The sequence below is a fragment of the Carlito syrichta genome, unplaced genomic scaffold (genome assembly GCF_000164805.1).
Source record: "Carlito syrichta isolate Samal-C Ts95f unplaced genomic scaffold, Tarsius_syrichta-2.0.1 Scaffold84695, whole genome shotgun sequence".
In the NCBI taxonomy this organism is placed as follows: domain Eukaryota; kingdom Metazoa; phylum Chordata; class Mammalia; order Primates; family Tarsiidae; genus Carlito; species Carlito syrichta.
In genome coordinates, this window is record NW_007028791.1 from 271,970 (window position 1) to 294,408 (window position 22,439).

Below are 22,439 nucleotides of genomic sequence, written 5' to 3' on the forward strand. Positions count from 1 at the left end.
AAAAAAAAAAAAAAAAAGGCTGGGGTTGGTGGCTCAGTCTATAATCCCAGCACTTTGGGAGGCTGAGCCCATGAGTTTAGAGACCAACCCAGGCAACTCGGCAAGACCTCCTCTCTACAATAAAATAAAATACTATTTAGGGGCCATAGAGCTCGCCTGTAGTTCCAGCTACTTGGAAGACTGACGTGGAAGGATCACAGGAGCCCAGCAGGTTGATGCTGGGGTGCCCGTGAGCATGCCACTGCACTCCAGCCTGGGCCATAGAATGAGACTCCAAGTCAAAAAAAAAATTAATGAAGTGTAGACCAGGTGCAGTGGCTCGTGCCTGTAATCCCAGCACTTTGGGAGGCCAAGGTGGGAGGATTGCTTGAGGTCAGGAGTTCAAGACCAGCCTGAGCAACTTAGCTGAGCTCACCTCTAAAAATAATTAAGTTCTAACCCTTAACTGCACCCCACAATTTTAAAATAAGGTGTATATATAATTATTTAAAAAAGAAATATAAATCTTTAACAGAATTCCAAATAAATAAGTTTTTAAAAGTAATGAAATGCTGCAGTATGCTACAACATGGAAGAACTTTGAGGACACTATGCTAAGTGAAATAAGCCAAACATAGAAAGAAATACTGTGTGATTCCACTCATGAGATACTTAGCTTAGTGAAATTCATAAAGATAGAAAGTGGTTTTACAGTTGTGGTGGTTGCCAGGGCTGGGAGGAGTGGGGAATGGAGAATTATTGTTTAATGGATATAGAGTTTCAGTTTTGCAAAATGAAAAGAATTCTGGAGAGGAATGGTAGTGATGGTTGTACAACAATATGAATATGCTTAATACCACTGAATTGTACACTTACAAATAGTTCAGATGGCAAATTTTATGTTATGTGTATTTTACCACAATAAAATAATTAGAAAAATAATCCAGTATAAAAAACCAATTAAAGGGGCAAAGGATAGATTTCTCCAAAGAAGCTAGGTAGGTGGACAATAAGCACAAGATGCTCAACATCATTAGTTATTAGGGAAAAACCACAGTGAGGCATTATTTAACACCCACTAAGATGGCTACAATTGACAAAAACAAAAGCAAAATAGAAAGTAAGAAGTGTTGGGGAGCATATGGAGAAATTGTAACTATTGTGCATTGCTGATAGAATGTAAATAGTTTAGTCACAGTGGGAAACAGTCAGTGATTCCTCAAAAAGTTAAGCATGGAATTACCACATGACCCAGCAGTTTTACTTCTAGATATGTATTCAAAAGAATTGAAAACATTATCAAGAAGATGAAAGATAACAAGTGTTGACAAAGATGCAGAGAAAAAGGAACTCTTGTATGTTGTTGGTGGAAGTGTAAATTAGTACAGGCATTATGGATGTCAAAGGGATATCTGCTCTCATGTTTATTGCAGCATTATTCTCAATAGCCAAGACATGGAATCAACCTTAGTGTCCTTCACTGGGGGAGTGGATTAAAAAATGTGGTATATATACTATTCAGCTTTAAGAAGTGGAGAAATCCTTTCATTTGTGACTGTATGGATTAATCTGAAGAATATTATGCTAAGTGAAATAAGACAGGCACACAAAGACCAACACCATATGATCTCACTTACATGTGGAATCTAAAAGAGTTAAACTCATAGAATAGAGATAGAAAGCAGAATGAAGGTTAACCAGGAATTGGGGGTGGTGAGAATGAAGAGGAATGGGTAACTACAAATTACACTAATCAAAGTGTATAGTTTCAGAGAGAAGAGTAATTGGTTTTGAGATCTTTTGCATTGCAGGGTGACTATAGTCAACAATAATGCATATTTCAAAGTCTAAACTTAAATTTCAAATGTCTTGCCATAAAAAATGATATAAAAAGAAGGTAATGTATATTATATTAGTTGATTTAATCATCCCACATTGCATACATATATCAACATATCACATTGTACGCCATCAAAATATGTACAATTGTGATTTGTCAACCAAAACTAACACTAATAATAATTTTTTAAAAGAATGAAAATAGGTACTCAGATAAGTGTATGTACACACATGTTCATAGCAGCACTAGTCACAATAGCCAAAAGGTAGAAACAACACAAATGTCCATCAGTGGATGAATGGATAAACAAATTATGGTGTGTGTGTGTGTGTGTGTGTGTATGTATGTTGGAGTTTTATTTGGCTATAAAAAGGAATGAAATACTGCTACATCCTGCAACATGGATAAACCTTGAAAATATGCCGAGTGAGAGAAATGAGACACAAAAAACTCATATTATATGACATTATTTATATGAAATATCTAGAATAGGTAAATCTATAGTTTACAACAGACAACCCTCTTTTGGGTCTTCTTCTACTGTGGGAGCTTTTCTGTCTTCTTAATAATCTCCTGCTTTCTCAACCCAAAACAACAACAACAACAAAAACTAGAAGGATAGTTACTAGGAGGGGAGATTGGGGAGCAACTGCTTAAGAGGTATAGATAGGGTTTTCTTCTGAGCTGATATACATGTTTGTAACTAGTTAAAGGTGGTAGTCACATGATATGATGAATGTACTAAATAACATTGAATTGTTCACTTTAAAATGACTAAGTTTATGTTATGTGAATTTTGCCTCAATTTAAAAATTCAATTTATGTATCTTTTTTCTTCATGATCAGTGTTTTGTGTATCCTTCCCAAGAATTATTTGCCTACCCCAAGGTCATGAAGATAGTCTGTTTTCTTCTGTTTTATGTTTCTGGGTTTTACATTTCAGTCAAATGATTCTTGTCAAATTAATTTTTGTATATGTAGTGAATGACCGAGAGGGTCAAGGTTTATTTCTTTCCATATAGAAAACCAGTTGTTTCAGCAGGATTTGTTACCTCAGAATTAAATCGACTTTTATAGTTGAAAATCAATTAAACATGTGTGAGTCTATTTCTAGATTTTTTTCTGTTCCCTTGATCTGTTTAGCCTGTCTTTAAGCTAATACCACAGTGACTTAATTACTATAGTGCATATCCTCCAACTATTTTTTTTCTCAGGATTGTTTTGGCTGTTGTAGGTCCTTTACATCCCCATATAAATATTAGAACCAACTTGTCTGCCCTTTTAAAAGATTTGCTAGAAATTTAATTGGAAACTGCTAAGATTGGGATATTTTACGCTAATTACCTATTTACTTAATAGTAGAATGGCCTGAAATTGTTTTCAAAGAAAAATGTTTTGCTTTATTTTCTTCTTTTCCATTGTTTATATGTTTAGGTTACAAGGCAAATGCAAGAACATGAGCAGGACTCTGAGCTTAGAGAACAAATGTCTGGCTATAAACGAATGAGGCGCCAACATCAAAAACAACTGATGACTCTGGAAAATAAATTAAAGGCTGAAATGGATGAACACCGCCTCAGATTAGACAAAGATCTTGAAACTCAACGTAACAATTTTGCTGCAGAAATGGAGAAACTTATCAAAAAACATCAGGCTGCTATGGAAAAAGAGGTGGCTGATTCAGTATTATTAATTTGCTTATTTTAGCTTGTGACCATCTCAGATTTAACCAATGTGGTAGTTGAGTATCTGTTCCCAGGAACCAAGTAAATTGATTGGGGAAAGAGAAAAGCATTTATATAACTTTTATAAGACTTTCTGTAAATTGATGACATATCACTCACAAAGATGGCTCCGTGACTGGGTGCAGTGGTTTATGCCTGTAATCCCAGAACTTTGGGAGGCAAAGGCAGCAGTATTGCTTGAGCCCAGGAGTTTGAGCCTGGGCAACATAGGGAGACCTCATCTCTACAAAAAAAATTAAAAAATTAGCTGTGCATGGTGACATACACCCATAATCCCAGCTACTCAGGAGGCTGAGGAGAGTGGATCCCTTCAGCCCAGAAGTTTGAGACTGTAGTAAACCGTGATTATTACTACTACACTCTAGCCTGGGTGACAGAGTGAGACCTCAGACTAAAAAAAAAAAAATTACTCCTGTGTGTTTTTACTCTCACTGTGTGTGCGCGCGCACATCTTTTAAAATAAACCAGTCTTGGCTGGGCGTAGTGGCTCAGGCCTGTAATCCCAGCACTATGGGAGGCCGAGGTAGGAGAATTGTTGAGGCCAGAAGTTCAAGACCAGCCTGGGTAACATAGCAAGACCCCATCTCTACCAAAAAAAAAAAAAATCTTAAAACTAATTATTCACTGGAGTGGTCCACATTATAATTTTTTGTGATAACCAACAATATTTTTTAATATAAAAATTGATGTGTTTTAGTATCAAGTGCTAGATCTGGAGCTGGGTGCAATGGCTAATGCCTGTAATTCCAGAGAGGCTGAGGCGAGAGGATTGCTCGAGTCCAGGAGTTCAAGACCAGCCTAGGCAACATAGTGAAACATCATCTCTAAAAAAAATTAACCAGGTGTGGTGGTATGCATTTGTAGTTTCAACTACTCGAGAAGCTGAGATAGGAGGTCAAGGCTGCAGTAAGCTGTAATTGTTGCCACTGCACTCCAACCTGGATGACAGAGTGAGACCCTGATTTAAAAAAAAAAAAAAAAAAGTACTAGATCTGGGAATTAATAGACATGGGATTTTCTGGTACTTGATAGCTTCATAGTGTCAGAGTGGGTAAGTCATTCAGTTATTCTAGGCTTTTGGTATACTGGTTAAATGAGAAGTTTGATAAATCTCCTATCAATAGGTGATTTAGGTCTCAAATGGCTTATGCCTGTAATCCCAGCACTTTGGGGAGGTAGAGGCGAGAGGATTGCCTGAGCCCAAGGGTTCGAGACCAGCCTGGGCAACATGGCAAGATGTCGTCTCTACAATAAATAAAAAAATTAGCCGGGCATGGTAGCACTTACCTGTAGTTCCAGCTACTTGGAATGCTGAAGTGGAAGGATATCCTGAGCCCAGCAGGTTGAGACGGCAGTAGCCGTGAATGTGCCACTGTATTCCAGCCTGAGTGACGAAGTGAGACTCTGACTCAAAAAAAAAAAAAAAAAAAAAATGTCATTTATGATTCTCTTCTCTGTGTATTTTTTGGGAAAACTTTCTTAAATTTGTAGCAGCATTTTCATATCAGAAAATTGAAAATTACTGCAATATATACAGAGAATATAAATTATGAAAGATTCAGATTAAGATGTAACTCATTTAATTATTGACAATTGTCATTGTTTTACTATATGATAAAGATGTATTTTTTTAGGATTCTTCTTACATGAAACCTTTTCGTGTAGAGTTTTCCATGTCCTATCAGTTTTGTTTTATTTTGATAGCCATGTTTGTCAAATCAAATGTAGGCTTCTTAGTAAATTCATATGATAGGAAAATATGTCCAGCTAGTTTGCACTGAGGCATTAGTTATTATAACTAATGTATGCACCACTCTCACAGTAGTAGAGAATTTGGCAGAATAATTTATGATGTAAGTAAATATTTGAGTTTGAAATAATTTGGTGAAACAATGTGCAGGTATTTAAAATCCTTTTGGGCACTAGGTAGTAGTTTTTTTTTTTTTTGAGTTGGAGTCTCACTCTTTCACCCAGGCTGGAATGCAGTGGCATGCATGCTCCTGGCCACCCCAGCGTCTACCTTCTGGGCTCCAGTGATCTTTCCGCCTCAGCCTTCCGAGTAGCCCGGAACTACAGACACACGCTACCATGCCCGGCTATTTTTTATTTTATTGTAGAGACAAGGTCTCACCAAGTTGCCTGGGCTGGTCTCAGGCAATCCACTTGCCTCGGCCTCCCAAAGTGCTGGGATTACAGGCTGAGCCACTGAGCCTGGCCTTAGGTAGTATTTTTAGTAGCTGGGAAGAAGTAAGTACTAACATATTTAGGAAACCAATTCATGGAACAGATGTGCAATATGATTACAAACTTAAATTACAAATTTAAGATATATTTTAAAAATATATATTCATAGAAAAAATTAGAAAGTGAATATACCGGAATTTTACATTGGTTATCTCTGGGTGCTAAAATCATGTAAGATATTTCTTCTTTTTGTTTTCCTGTATTTTATAAATGTTCTACAGTGAATATGTGTTACATATATAACCAGAAATAAGATATGGTATTTATTTTATTGAAGGACTGGGAAGGTTATACTACTGTTAAATGGAAGAAAAGTTGGAAATATTTTTGACCCTGTAAGAGATCAACATTTCAGAGATGTATTTCTTATTGATTTGTGAAGTCCAAATGATAAGGATGCTAAGTAACACTTGTTAATAATATGGTTCGATATTTTATTTTGGTGATACTTCTACTGATTTTTTGTTCTTTAAAAAAAAAGTCTCCTTAGTAATGTATATGATTTTAAACTGCTGCTTTGAATTATCTACTTAACTAATTTGATTTTTTAAAATTTCATATAGGCTAAAGTGATGGCCAATGAAGAGAAAAAATTTCAACAACATATTCAGGCCCAACAGAAGAAAGAACTGAATAGCTTTTTGGAGTCCCAGAAAAGAGAATATAAACTTCGAAAAGAACAGCTTAAAGAGGTTACTTAATTCATAAAAATTTTCAAGCCAGTTATCTGCTTATTAATTATATTCAATGGTGATCAACTTATAGAACCATTAGAATAAAATTTTTTGTTGTTGTTTATGGCCATTAAATGTATATCATTTTAAATGAAGACATTGATTATAATTAGTTACCCTTAACTGACTCAGTTTTCTATTTGAGTAGGATCTAAAAAGAGTCATTTATTAAATATATAAATTATTTTATTTATACTTACTTTCCCATGTGCTTATTAAATAGCTGACTTACGAGAAAAGAAATATTTGAATTGTAACATTTCTTTTTTTTTTTTGAGTTGGAGTCTCAGTTGCCCAACACTGGAGTGCAGTGGCCGCTCACGGCCACCGCAGCCTCGACCTGCTGGGCTCCGGCGGTCCTTCCGCCTCAGCCTTTCAAGTAGCTGGAACTACAGGTGCGCGCTACCACGCCCGGCTAATTTTTGATTTATTGTAGAGATGAGGTCTCGCCAAGTTGCCCAGGCGGGTCTCGAACCCGCGGGCTCAGGCAATTCACTCACCTCGGCCTCCCAAAGCACTGGGATTACAGGCTGAGCCACTGAGCCCGGCCTCACCAACATTTCTTACTTTAAAACTAACTTCTTACTTTTGGCTCAGAAGATTATAATTGTTCTTATGCCAGTTTTAACATAGTGTGAGGATAAAAGGCATATTTTCTTATCACTTTTTTTTTCTTTTTTAGAGACAGTGTCTTACTCTGTTGCCCAGGCTGGACTGTAGCCTCCAATTCCTGGGCTCAAGCAATCCTTCTGCCTCCTGAGTAGCTAGGACTACAGGAGTATGCCACCATGCCCAGCTGATTTTTAAATTTTTTTTTGTAAAGACAGGGTCTCACTATGTTGCTCAGGCTGATCTCAGCCTCAAGCAATCCTTCTTCCTCGGCCTCCCAAAGTGTTGGGATTACAGGCATGAGCCTGTAATTAAAATTTTCAAGCCAATGATCTTCTTAACACTTTTAAACAATGGAACACATTGATTATTTTTTTATAGCTACATGGTTTCATATTTATTTGTTCTTTATGTGCTGCTTTTTGAACTTTTAAAAAAATGCACATTTAGTCTAACTTTGAAGAAAGCTGTAATTGTTCAAAAGCAATTTCTGAAGCCATATGCCATGGCTCATGCCTGTAATCCCAGCATTTTGGTGAGCCGAGACAGGAGGATTACTTGAGCTCAAGAGTTCGAGACCAGCCTAGGCAACATATTGAGACCTCATATCTACAAAAAATTAAAAAATTAGCTGGGCATGGCACTGTGCCTGTAGTCTCAGGTGCTCAGAAGGCCGAGACAGAAGGACTTCTTGACCCTGGGAGGTTGAAACTGCAGTGAGCTGTGATTGTGCCACTGCACTTCAGCCTGGGTGACAGAGTAAGACCCTGACTTAAAAAAAAACAACAAAAAAAAACTCTGAAAGAAAATAATTATTTAGGATAGTAGCCAGGATAGAAAAATGGGCTGGACATTGTGGCTTATACCTATAATCTTAGCACTTTGGAAGGCCAAGTTGGGAAGATTGCTTGAGCCTTGGAGTTCAAAACCAACCTGGGAAACCTAGAAAAACCTCCTTTTTACAAAAAAATAAAAAATAAGCCAGGTGTAGTGGCATGCACCTGTAGTCCCAGATATTCAGTGAAAAGATCACTTGAGCCCAGGAGGTTGAGACTGAGGTGAGGTGGGTTTGTGCCACTGTACTTTAGCCTGGGCAACAGAGTGAGATGCCAACTCAAAAAAGAAGAGGAAAAAAAAAAAAAAAAAAAATATATATATATATATATTTTTTTTTCCTCTTATGTATATATAAGAGAGAGAGATGTGTCTTTTATCCCTCTTACAGGCCAATTGAAGTTTTTAGTTCATACAATTAGCACACTATGATAAGTTGATTTTGATAAAATAAATATGAGCTCTTTAATATTAATGTTTTTTTTGTGTGTAGGAATTTACCTTATAATCAGATGCGTTAAGTCTTGTGTACATAATGGTGGCATAGACTTGCTAATTACCCTCCAAGTGAGCTTCACTGACAAGTTTTTTCCAACCTCAATGGTTGTAACAGGTAGTATATACCCATGACTACAATACTAAAGCCAAACTTTTTACTTGAACTTTGGATTTGAAAAGATAATAAATACAGTTTCCAACTATAAAATATCTAACAGAATGCAGTTGTACTCTTCTGTTTTCCACTGTACTGATAGTTTAGCTTTATGGGTAGTTGGTTTAGATACCTTGTATAGGAATATAACTTGTAATCAAACTAATAAATTCATTTTCTTTCAGAAGCTAGATTTTCTGTATGTATATTGATGTTTATTTAGAAGAATGAATCTCAGTAAGGAGGAAGGGACATATTAGGGTCTTGTTGGAAAAATTCACTGGCAGAAGGTTTTTAAAAAGATATCCAAGTAATTTTCTCTGCATGTGCCTGTGTTATTCCTGTCTCTTCCCATAGTGTGCTTACACATAACTCTTAAGAACTACTAATTTAGGCCAGGCATGGTGGCTCAGCCTGTAATCCCAGCACTTTGGGAGGTTGAGACAAGAGGATTGCCTGAGCCCTGGTGTTCAAGACCAGTTTGGGCAACTTGGTGAGACCTCGTCTCTATAATAAATCACACACAAAAAAATTAGCCAGGTGTGGTGGTATGTGCCTGTTGTTCCAGCTACTTGGAAGGCTGAGGCGGAAGGATCGCCTAAGCCCAGCAGGTCGAGGCTATAGTACCTGCACTCCAGCCTAGGCAACAGAGTGAGACTCTGACTCAAAAAAAAACCAAAAACAAAAAACTATGAATTTGTGTGCTTTTTATTTTTATGTGTTTGGATATCTTATGGGGTAAAGTTGTAAATAATTTATCTTTTTCATGAATAACATGGGAAAGGCCACTAAATGAGGTTCAATAGTCTCTGAAAAATTATTCTAAGTTATTCTACACCTAGGAAAGGTGGCTTATTTATATTCTCTACATTGTTGATGCTCTTTAGGTTGAAAATATTCTGGTATTAATTAGTATTTGCCTCACTGAGTATGTTGTCAGTTTTCTCATCTGGCCTGACATAAATTCATTTTCACTGAGACAACAGTTTGTGAGATGATATTTAAAACAATGTAGACAATCGTTAGCTTTGATTTGTTTAGTGGTTATTAATGCTGAAAATTAAATACCATTCATAAATTAAGTATCTACTTTCCCATGGTTTTCCTTTAATTTCCAGTTCTCTTATATTGAGTCTATCTATAATTTTGCCAAAAACTTAGTATTAAGAATGTAGAAAACCAAAAAGTGAGGTGTTGTTTAATTCTGTTTTAGCCCTCACATATGATTTTTACCTGAAAGCATGCCTTCTGTAGCTTCTTGGGAAGGTTTTAAAGAAGGCTGTATTTTACTTTATTAGCCAATCATTGTGTGCTTTGAAGCTAGGAACCATCAGAAATGTAGCTGTGTAAAGCTAAAAGTTATGCATGTTTTCTGGTGTACATATCTTTTTCCTTTCCTATTTACTGGGTAACTCAAGAAAGATGAAAACATTATTTGTATTCTTTTTTTTTTTGAGTTGGAGTCTCACTCTGTCGCCCAGACTGGAGTGCAGTGGCCGCTCCCAGCCACCGCAGCCTCGACCTGCTGGGCTCCAGTGATCCTTCTGCCTCAGCCTTCCAAGTAGCTGGAACTACAGGCGCATGCTACCATGCCCAGCTAATTTTTTTATTTATTGTAGAGATGAGGTCTTGCCAAGTTGCCCAGGCGGGTCTTGAACCCGCAGGCTCAGGCAATCCACTCACCTCAGCCTCCCAAAGTGCTGGGATTACAGGCTGAGCCACCGAGCCCGGCTCATTATTTGTATTCTTTAGGTCATTGCCCTACTTGTGCATTAGAGAGGAAACACAATTAAGTACTTTTATTTAAATTGACTAGTTTCAAAGTGATATATTCATGTGGTTAATTTTTATGTATTTTGAACTGAGTTGCCTTTTATGTTGCTAGGAGCTGAATGAAAACCAGAGCACCCCCAAAAAAGAAAAACAGGAGTGGCTTTCAAAGCAGAAGGAAAATATACAGCATTTCCAAGCAGAAGAAGAAGCTAACCTTCTTCGACGTCAAAGACAATACCTAGAGCTGGAATGCCGTCGCTTCAAGAGAAGGATGTTACTTGGGCGTCATAACTTGGAGCAGGACCTTGTCAGGGAGGTAAGTTTGAATGATGTGAAATTTAAAGTCCTTTATCAAGGCCAGGCATGGTGACTCATGCATATAAATCCTAGTACTTTGTGAGGCTGAGGCAGGAGGATCACTTGAAGCCAAGAATTTAAGATTAGCCTGGGCAACATAGCAAGACCTCATATCACGCCCTGCTAATTGTTTGATTTATTGTAGAGACAAGGTCTCTCCAAGTTGCCTGGGTTGGTCTCGAACCTGCAGGCTCAGGCAATCCACTTGCCTCAGCCTCCCAGAATGCTGGGATTACAGGCCGAGCCACCGAGCCTGGCCAAAAAAAATTTTTTAAATAAAAAAATTACTTATCAGCCAGGCTCAGTGGCTCGGCCTGTAATCCCATGCCTTTGGGAGGCTGAGGTGAGTGGATTGCCTGAGCCTGCGGGTTTGAGACCCGCCTGGGCAGGCGAGACCTCATCTCTACAATAAATCAAAAAATTAGCCAGGCGTGGTAGCGCACGCCTGTAATTCCAGCTACTCAGAAGACTGAGGCGGAAGGATCGCCGGAGCCCAGCAGGTCGAGGCTGCGGTGCCCGGGAGCGGCCACTGCACTCCAGTCTGGGCGACAGAGTGAGACTCCAACTCAAACAAAAAAACAAACAAACAAAAAATTACTTATCAAGAGAATCTTTTCACATCCAGTCTCAGGGACTTTGCACATTTACTTCCCTCTATCTGAATCACTCTTCTCTGATATTCACATGAATTGCTTTCTCCCTTCTTTACGTGTTTACTCAGATGTCACCTCCTCAAAAATGACCTTGTTGACCACCAAATTCTTCTCTCTTCTTTAAATGTTCTTTGCATTTCTTTCTCTTACACGAGCAAACACTTTTTTGGAGAACAGTGGGGTAGAAGGGGTCCTGACTTCTTCTCTAGAATGGAAGTTGCATGACATCACAGAGTTGGTGCAGTTCTCTAAATCTCCCAGTGTCTGGCCTCTAGTAGGCCTTCAGTAATTATTTATTTTATTATTAAATAATAAAAGTTTATTATTAAATAATCTGTGAATGAACAAAATATTAATTGTTAAATATAAGGACATTATGGGCAATTTTTGCCTCTTTGATCTGAAATGAGTGCCATGAGTTATATATTGCCATTTAATGCATTTTAATAATCATTTAATTATTAACTGAGTAAATGTTGTAGAAATTATTATACCAATAAAAACAGTTGTTCTCATTATCAGGGTACCTGTGAACACAGACAAATTTATTTCTAAGAGTTGGGTGGAGATAAGCTTCAAATGTGGCATAATTATGCAAATTCAGTAATAATACATTCAGATTCAAACAGTTGCATCAGTTAGATAAGAAAAATTTTGAAGGTTGATAACATTCAGTCCTAGTCATAGGATGGGTTAGTGTTTGCTGTTGGTAAGAGTATAAATTGATACTGCCCTTTTGGAGCATGATTTAACAGTAGCTTTTAAGTTTAATATGCACCTATGCTATAACCCATCAAATCTACTTTTAGAATCCTGTCTTATGAAAATAATTGCATGATTATATGATGCAGCATACATACATACATATTTATTGAAACTTTGTGTATAAAAGTAAAAATGGAAACACCTTAAATGTCCAACCAGAGAGGAAGGATTGAAAGATTTATGCTATCACAAAGAAGTAGCATACAATGAAACTTTAAAAATCTTTACTGATCTGATCTAGATAGATGTGCTTTTATTGTTACATGAAGAAAGCAAGTTAATGTGCCTATAATGTATACTGTTGTTCAGTTTTTTTAAAAATACATGTTTTGTATATAAATGTATCAGAATACACATGGGACAGTTGAGAAGCATATCCACAGAACTGTTGACCTCTGAGGAGAGAGGGTTTGCAGAGGCAAAGGGATTAAGTTAGACTTTATACACACACACACACACACACACACACACACACACACACACACACACACACACATACACATATGAGTGTGTGTGAGTACTTGTTTTTAATAACTTATTTCCTCTTCATATTAAATCTGTGTAATAGCTATGTTATTATCTGTATTTGGGAGGTAATGAAACTGAAGCACAATGAGTTTCAACAACTAACCCAAGGACTAACTACTCATAAGTAGTAGAGCCAGAACTTAAAATATAGGCAGGCCTGGTGTTGCGACTCACACTTATAATCGCAGCACTTTGGGAGGCTGAAGTGAGAGGATCTCTTGAGCCCAGGAGTTCAAGTCCAGTCTGATAAACTCCAGCCTGACCGACAGAGTGAGACCCTGACTCAAAACATAAATAAATAAATAGATAAATAAAATACAGATAGTCTAGCTCTCTAGTGTCCATGTTCTTTTTTTTTTCTTTGAGTTGAAATCTCATTCTGTCACCCAGACTGGAGTGCAGTGGCACACTCCTGGCCACCGCAGCCTCACCCTGCTGGGCTCTGGTGATACTTCCACCTCAGCCTTCCAAGTAGCCAGAACTACAGGTGTGCGCTACCACGCCCAGCTAATTTTTGATTTATTGTAGAGACGAGGTCTCGCCAAGTTGCCCAGGCAGGCCTCGAACCCATGGTCTCAGGCAATCCACTGGTCTTGGCCTCTCAAAGTGCTGGGATTACAGGCTGAGCCACCGAGCCCGGCCAAGTGTCCATGTTCTTAACCACTACACTAAACAGGGTACACTGCATGTAATAGAATTGATACTGTGATGAAATTCAAAGAATGACTTAGGAGCCCTCTTCAAATATAAAATTAGGAAACAAAAGGAGAACAGTACACCTCTTGAGATAGACCTGATAATGTCTTAAGCTTACATCAGTAAAACAGCATGAATAAGTAGTAGATGAATATGAAAAGGAGACTTGTTCTGGTAATCACCCATTTACAGAAGTAAAAGTCATAGAATCCTAATATTTACTGTGCAACCATCATTGAATCAGAGGACAAATCACATCTGTTTCCTGGTTATTCTGTTTCTTAGGATTTCTTTTTCTGGCATTGTTCAACAGTAAATGTATACCCTTGTCTTTTGTGTTATGGATTAGGAGTTAAATAAAAGGCAAACTCAGAAGGACTTAGAGCATGCCATGCTACTTCGACAACATGAATCCATGCAAGAACTGGAGTTCCGCCACCTCAACACAATTCAGAAGATGCGCTGTGAGTTGATCAGATTGCAGCATCAAACTGAGCTCACTAACCAGCTGGAATATAATAAGCGAAGAGAACGTGAACTAAGACGAAAACATGTCATGGAAGTTAGACAACAGCCTAAGAGTTTGAAGGTACCTTTAGCTTAAGCTTTTTAACAACGGGAAAAAGAGACAAAAGGCATCCGTGTAAGACAGATGTCTAGTTGTAGAGAAATGGAGTAAACCTTACTCTTTTCATTTTATAGCATCTTTGGCTACTTTTATTTTTTATTTATTTATTTTTTGAGTTGGAGTCTCACTCGGTTGCCCAGACTGGAGTGCAGTGGCCACTCCCGGCCACCGCAGCCTCGACCTGCTGGGCTCCAGCGATCCTTCCGCCTCAGCATTCCGAGTAGCCGGAATTACAGGCGCGCGCTACCACGCCCGGCTGATTTTTTGTCTTTGGCTACTTTTAATATAGAGTGCTTGTTGCTGCATACTTTAGCTTATGTATTTCTCATCAGAGTACCAAAAAATGGCCAAAGCAAGAATGAAGATTCTTATTCTAAATGTACCCCAATGTCCATTGCTAACACTTGGCTTCTGTTATTCCAAGTAATACAGTTTTAGAATCCTAATTTGCTCTAAATGCGATTTGTACAAAATTTTAAAAATATGCAAGTGCATTGTAAAGTTTCCCTCTCTCCACTTGTTCCCCCAGCCACCTGGTTTATCCCCTTCCACCAAAATAAACCTGAGTTAACAATCCCAAGAAATTGTAAAATTTTATAACTTGTAATAAATATTTGAAGGTCTAAAGTCACATGAATTTTAATAAACAAGAACCACTCACTATATAATCTGTTATTGGTGATATTACTTGAATTGATATGTGCATGTGTGTACATTTTAAACTTTTATTTATATCCAGTAAGACCAGGTGCCACAGTGTTTCCTTTTTTAAATCACACTCCCACTCAGTCCTTTTTTATAAACTATTTGATATTTAAACTATAAAACTTTTTTATTTTACTCTGAATACCTGTGCTAGAGTAAAATAACATTCATTAATAGAAGTAGCCTGTATCAAAAACTAAAAACTACAACACACTCAGTGTTATTCTCAGTTCCCATCGACTTCATTCAAACAAGCTATCCTGATCAAAAAACGCAGTGTTAAGATTAAGATGCGTTACCCTTTCTATGTAAAGGTGAGTAAAATTTCATTTGCAAGCCGGGTGTGGTAGCGCGTGCCTGTAGTTCTGGCTACTTGGAAGGCTGAGATGGAAGGCTCACCATAACCCAGCAGATCAATACTGGGGTAGCCGTGAGTGTGCCACTGCACTCCAGCCAGGGTGACAAAGTGAGATTCCAGCTCAAAAAAAAAAATTTTCATTTGCTGTGTCTTCAAAATAGCTAATTAACATCATTTAGAGTAGTTGTGCCGACTACCAACATAACCTACGTTAGTCACTATTTAGATAAATTGGAATTCTTAATGATTTTTCAGATTTTTTTTTTTTTTTTGCAGTGGAGAAATATATAATCATTTGGCTACAGAATAGATAATCTCCTACCAAAAGATTTTAAAAACATGTCTGTGAAATTAATTGTGGTTTTAAAGCCAGCAGCACCCAAGAATAAACCAAGCTGAAAGCTTGTTAGTTTTCTGTAGTCATACCATAAATCTGATATGACTGTGTTTCTCCAGGGCTTGGATGATAGATAGTTGTTTGACTTTTAACCCTTCCTTTCTGTTTTCTGTCATTAAAGCCTTTTCAGTTTGAAAGCTTGTAAACAGTAGTCTGATTCTCTTAGATGCTACATGAAAAGTGAGGAGAAAATAATTTTTCACTGTCATAGTCAGATTTTAAATAAAATATCTCCTTCTGATGACAAATGAGCTCAACGTTTTCCGTTAGTATGAAAGAAAAGTAACCAATTTCCTCCTATTTACATGCTTAGTCAATTTGAACATTTTAACACTAAGTCATCCCATTTCTATTTACCTAAGTAATAGTTGCTTCTTTCAACCTTCTCCATAAGGAGCAGAGCCAGAATTTAGAATACAACATCAACTATATTTAATGGGGAAGTGGAGATTTCAGTTTGAACATTTTATGTATGTTGACTTGTATTGGGGGGAGGTGTACTGTTTCTGTGGAATGGGTTGGATAAAATCTACTGCCTACTCTGCTCTTTCTTCAGCTGCCATCCAGATGATGCTTTGTCAGCATTAAATAAGCAGAAATAACTAACTTAAATTCATCTTGCTTTCACTTGAGTCAAAAACTGAGGGATATAGTTTATTCTTAGTATTAGCATTAATCTTAAACTTGTTGAAGAAAAAGTTTTCAAGGATTTCCTTTTTCTCATTAGGCTGCCATGTGGAATGATTACAGTTTTCTTGGCACAACACTTTGAAAATAAATGTTTTTAAAAGAATGGAGGCTGTTTTACTGAGGCAGAAGAGAATATTTAAATTTCATTGTTCTGTTTTTGTCTAGAAGCACTTGGAAAACCCTTAACCAAGAATGATATATAAGAGTAGTGTTAGGCTGGGAGCGGCGGCTCACGCCCATAATCCCAGCACTTTGGGAGGCCGGGGTGAGAGGATTGCCTGAGCCCAAGGGTGCGACACCAGCCTGGGCAACTTGGCGAGACCTCATCTGTACAATCATCAAAAAATTAGCTGGGCATGGTGGCACATGCCTGTAGTTCCAGCTACTTGGAAGACTGAGGTGGAAGTATCACTGGAGCCCAGCAGGTCGATGCTGGGGTGGCCTTGAGTGTGCCAACTCAAAAAAAAAAAAAATGGTGCTACTATGGCCAACTCAAAAAAAAAAAACATGGTGCTACTAAGGCCAGGTGCAGTGGCTCATGCCTGTAATCCCAGCATTTTGGGAGGTCAAGGCAAGAGTTTGCCTGAGCCCAGGGATTCGAGACCAACCAGCTGAGAAACTTGGCGAGACCTCATCTCTACAATAAATAAATAAGTTACCCAGGTATGGTGGCACATGCCTGTGGTTCCAGCTTCTTGGAAGGCTGAAGCAGAAGGATCACCTGAGTTCAGCAGGTTGAGGCTGCAGTGGCTGTGATCATACCACTGCATTCCAGCCTGGGCAAAAGAGTGAGATTTCAACTCAAAAAAAAAAAAAAAAAGCAAGAGTTTCTCTTTCTAAGTAGGCATTTCTTGACCCCTCACAGAATAAAAGCTTATTGCTAGGACCGAGTGCTTCAGTGAAAAATACAGAAAGAAATGTATCTAATGTTGTACTGGGGGGACAATCTTTTTCCTGGATATGTGCGTAAATTTGGTCATATATGCATTTTTCGCAAACTGAGTCAGGCAATCAACACCTGGTAGTATTATTATTAAAGTAAAATAATTTCAGATATAGGTTCTGCCACAGTGTAGTAAATGAATATGTTTTTACTTGTCTCACTTGTAGGATTAACCAGTATATCTTATAGAAACATATCTAATCTTATTAAAACTTGTTAAAACTTGAGTTCAGTGCCAGCAGTGAAGGAAAAAATATATAAATAAATACATACATACATAAAATAATAGCTAAAAGTAAAAACCAGCATTCATAGAATACCCAGCCTGGTGATTAACCAAATACTTAAGCCAAAGGTCTTTTGTCTCTAAACTCAAATTATTTTTATCTCAGAAATGTTTATGTACCATAGTTCTATGTCTGTTATCACTCCAAGAAGAGGATTTTTCCCTCCCTTGCCCCCTTAACATTCAGTTGACCTTTGAAAGTTTAGACTTTCAAGTTTTTGCTTGAAACAGTTTTTTTTTTAAAGTGTTAAAAATTAGCCAGACGTGGTGGCACATGCCTGTAGTTCCAGCTACTTGGAAAGCTGAGGCGGAAGGATTGCCTGAGCCCAGCAGGTCAAGGCTGTGGTGGCCATGAGCATGCCACTGTACTCCAGCCTGGGCAACTGAGTGAGACTATGACTTGAAAAATTAAAAAAATAAAAAATTTTAAATAAATAAATAAGTAAATAAAAAGTGTTAAAAAAAAAACATTGCTAAGTATATTTCTACTTAGTTTATTCTCTTAAGAAAAAGACAATTGTAGTAACAATCAATTACTAAAAGAGGCTTCCAAGTCAGCCTCAAGTTTGGTCATAAACTATGTAATTGGAGTTGAGATTGTCATTAAAACAAACTGGAACAAAATGTTTCAGATAAGGCACGGAATAAATTGGCTTTATTTTCTGCCTTGAGATCTGATAAATACTGTCTTGCCAACGAAGTGCTTTTATATATGCTATACTTAATTCATAAGAAAAAGTTAATTTTCTCTCTGAATACCCAATAATCAAAGCTAATTTTAGTATTACTTAAATCACTAAATTTACTAGTGAAATAACAAGCATTGCTTGAAGCCCTGTGATAATGGACTTTATGTTCTTGTTTGTTTTGAGTTGGAGTCTTACTCTATCACGCAGACTAGAGCTCAGTGGCATGCTCATGGCTACCACAAAGCCTTGACCTGCTGGGATCATGCGATCCTTCCACCTCAGCCTTCCAAGTAACTGAAACTACAGGCGCATGCCACCACACCAAGCTAATTTTTTAAATTTATTGTAGAGATGAGGTCTCGCCAAGTTGCCCAGGCTGGTCTCCAACCCTGGACTCAGGCAGTCCTCTTGCCTTGGCCTCCCAAAGTGCTGGGATCATAGGCGTGAACCACCGCACCCAGTGGCTTTGTGTTCTAATGTCTTATTCGTTCGTTTGTTTATTCGTTCATTTATTTATTTTTTCAGTCAGAGTCTCACTTTGTCGCCCAGGCTGGAGTGCAGTGGAATGCTCATAGCCACCACAGTCTCGACCTGTTGTTGGGCTTAGGTAACACTTCTGCCCCAGCTTTCCAAGTAGCTGAAACCATAGGCACATGCCACCACGCCCGGCTAACTTTTTTATTTTGTTGTAGGGAAGGTGTCTCGCCAACTGCCCAGGCTGGTCTCGAACCCCTAGGCTCAAGCAGTCCCCTCACCTCTGCATTCCCAGAATGCTGGGATTACAGGCATGATTCATCATGCCTGGCATACTCTTATGTTTTAAATGAGAGTTTTTGTTGTAAAAATGTATAGGATCCAATCAGTGGTTTTGCCTAACAGCCAAGTGCAAAAGTACCTGTAACCTTATGATCTGACCTTTTTGATTTGCCTCTTCCTTTTTCCTAATAGCCTTTATTTTCATGTAAGCATAATGTATACCAAATGCCATATGTTACAATTTATATACATCTATTTTTTTCTTCTCAGTCTAAAGAACTCCAAATAAAAAAGCAGTTTCAGGATACCTGCAAAATCCAAACCAGACAGTATAAAGCATTAAGAAATCACCTGCTGGAGACTACACCAAAGAGTGAGCACAAAGCTGTTCTGAAACGACTCAAGGAGGAGCAGACCCGGAAGTTAGCCATCTTGGCTGAGCAATATGATCACAGCATTAATGAAATGCTCTCCACACAAGCCGTGAGTTTGCTTTGTTTAGACAAAACAAATGTAGTACCCCTTTTCTTCTACCACATAATGAGACCTCAGCTATTAAAATGCTAATTACAAATGATAGCTTTCCTGCAACTTGGGAAATAGTGGTGGTGGTTCATATTCTTTCTGCTTTTAACATTGCTTGAACATGTCGTGATGCATGTAGAATTCTCATGATCCATTTAGACATGAGGTTCTAAATAGACTCCCTGCCAGTATGGATCCCAACAGCTTATTGAGATGGGAGCAGCAACTTTGGTAAGCAGTGGGCAAAAAGTAGTACTATATTGGAAATCCAAATGGTCATGTTTGAATGCAAATACAAAATATTTTCTTTTCTTTTGTTTTTTTGATTTATTGTAGAAATGAAGTCTTGCTAAGTTGCCCAGGCTGGTCTCGAACCCACAGGCTCAGGCAATCCTCTCAAAGCCTCCCAAAGTGCTGAGATTATAGGTGTGAGCCACCGTACCTGGCCACAATTACAAAATATTTCCTATATATGAGCTTTGAAAAAATTTTCTTAAAGGGCCAGATAACAAATATTTTAATTGCCTGAGCCCAGCAGGTTGCAGCTGCAGTGACTGTGAACGTGCCACTGCACTCCAACCTGGGTGATAGAGTGAGACTCTAACTAAAAAAAAAAAAAAGTGTGTGTATGTGTGTGTGTGTGTGTGTGTGTGTATAAAGTCTAAAAATATATATATATTTAAATATATATTTATTTTGCCCAAGAGGAAAAATTAAGGATATTATATGAGTACTTGCATAATCATTTAAAATGTGACCATTTCAAAATTAAAAAAACCATTGTCTATAGTGGGCTTCCAATAAAAAGGAAAACAACATAGGTGGGGCCCATATCTGGCCTTTAGGCTATAGTTTGCTGTTCTCTGTTCTATAGTTATTTACAGTAGGGAGGAATAGATTCAGAGTTTTGTATTACCTAATCAGAGTCTAAATTTTTAAGAAAAATATGGTCTGGGCGCAGTGATTCACGCCTATAATCCCAGCACTTTGGGAGGCCAAGGTGAGAGGATTGCCTGAGCCCAGAGGTTCGAGACCAACCTGGATAACTTGGTGAGATCTCATCTCTACAATAAATCAAGAAAAATTAGCTGGGTATGGCGGTACACGCCTGTAGTTCCAGCTACTTGGAAGGCTAAGACAGAAGGATTGCCTGAGCCTAGCAGGTCGAGGCTGTGGTGGCCGTGAGCGTGCCACTGCACTCCACCCTGGGTGACAGAGTGAGACTCCAACTCAAAAAAGAAAAGAAAAGAAAAGAAAAATATGTTATTCAAGCATCTTCTAAATAGCTTATGATAGCTTTATCTTCATAATGCTATTTTTGGTTACTGTGCCTTTCTTTTTCAGAGCTGTTTACTCCAATATATGAGAGAGAACAACTGTGTAGCCTACAAAAGACTAGTTTGTCTTCTGTCACTCCTCCTTCTTTCCATAGGTCTTGAATAGATAGCTCACAGTAGGATATATCTGTTTTCTTTCCCTCTCAGCTGCGTTTGGATGAAGCACAGGAAGCAGAGTGCCAGGTTTTGAAGATGCAGCTGCAGCAGGAACTGGAGCTGTTGAATGCATATCAGAGCAAAATCAAGATGCAAGCTGAGGCACAACATGATCGAGAGCTTCGGGAGCTTGAACAAAGGGTCTCCCTTCGCAGGGCACTCTTAGAACAAAAGGTATAAGAAGTAGAAGGAAGATAAGTGTTCTCATATTTTCTTTTATCAAAAGCATTTTAAAATATATTTTTATATTGACAGAAGTCACATTAGATTATTTCAGAGTACCACATTCTGTTAATTCCAGTTATGGTAGTACTTTTGTTTTCTTTAAAATTATTAATTCACTAGTGAACCTTATAACTAATGAGTTCCAAAAATAAAGGGAATATAATTAAGCAGCGATTGCTAGAGAAAGGATATGGGGTATGTGAATATGGTCAGTTGAATTGTGAGAGTAGCAGCTCTGGCTCCAGTTCTTCACGTCTTTTGCATACCTAGCTCTGCCTAAGAAGGTTGGAGAAGCACTTGAATAGTGAAGAGAAAAAACTGCATTAATTGCCTTGGAGAGGCAGGGACAAAGGATCAGGAATATATACTTTACTCATACATCCTTGGCCTGGAGCTATACAAATTAATAGAAGATTACTGAGGGACAGAAGGTAAAACCAGTTCCAGACAGAGAAAACTTAGGCTGAAAAATGTTATTTCTAGATATATCTTTATTTTTCTGACTCATTCTTTGTCAGATATAGTAAAAAATAGAACTAGAGGCCGGGCTCGGTGGCTCAGCCTATAATCCCAGCGCTTTGGGAGGCCGAGATGAGTGGATTGCCTGGGCCCGCGGGTTCGAGACCCGCCTGGGCAACTTGGCAAGACCTCATCTCTACAATAAATCAAAAGGCGTGGTAGCGCATGCCTGTAGTTCCAGCTACTGGGAAGGCTGAGGCGGAAGGATCGCCGGAGCCCAGCAGGTCGAGGCTGTGGTGGCCAGGAGCGGCCACTGCACTCTAGTCTGGGCGACAGAGTGAGACTCCAACTCAAAAAAAAAAGAAAAGAAAAGAAAAAGAAAATAGAACTAGAATCTCCAAATTCATTTTCATCCTTCAGAGTACTAAGAACTGTGTGTGTGTTTGTGTGTCTGTGTGTTGAGAAAAGGGTGATGGACAGATGTTGAGAGATAAAGAGAGGAAAGGCATTTGTTGTGAGAAGTAGTAGACTATCAGTTGTATCCAGGATTCAGAGCTCTGTTTTAGAATTCCTGAGTCATAAGTAACCAGCAGATGGTGTACTCTTAGGTTGAGGGGGCATTGAGTTAATACTTGCTTAATGGTCTTCCTAAAGCTGTCATTATTTCTGGACTATAGGCCTATAGATTATCCTCTATTTCCTGTAGTTCTTGTGATAAAAAAAAAAGAGAATACCTTATTAAATTTAAAAAATACATCTTTTTTTTTTGTGTGTGTGTGAGTTGGAGTCTCACTCTGTCACCCAGACTGGAGTGCAGTGGCTGCTCCCGGCCACCGCAGCCTCGACCTGCTGGGCTCCGGCGATCCTTCTGCCTCC

At 38.3% G+C, this 22,439-nt stretch overlaps 1 protein-coding gene across 3 annotated transcripts in view; it reads left to right on the forward strand.

Moving 5' to 3' along the window:
* The window catches only part of TAOK1 (TAO kinase 1), an 88,869-nt gene that overhangs the window by 56,213 nt on the left and 10,217 nt on the right, over positions 1-22,439 (forward strand). For 2 of the 3 annotated variants that reach the window (XM_008056608.2, XM_021711599.1), the window contains exons 13-18: positions 3,254-3,490; positions 6,372-6,500; positions 10,523-10,726; positions 13,759-13,998; positions 19,132-19,344; positions 20,871-21,053. In XM_008056608.2, coding sequence (XP_008054799.1) covers positions 3,254-3,490; positions 6,372-6,500; positions 10,523-10,726; positions 13,759-13,998; positions 19,132-19,344; positions 20,871-21,053 — 1,206 coding nt within the window. The remainder of the gene's footprint in view (positions 1-3,253; positions 3,491-6,371; positions 6,501-10,522; positions 10,727-13,758; positions 13,999-19,131; positions 19,345-20,870; positions 21,054-22,439) is intronic. The other variant, XM_021711601.1, reaches the window with a different exon arrangement.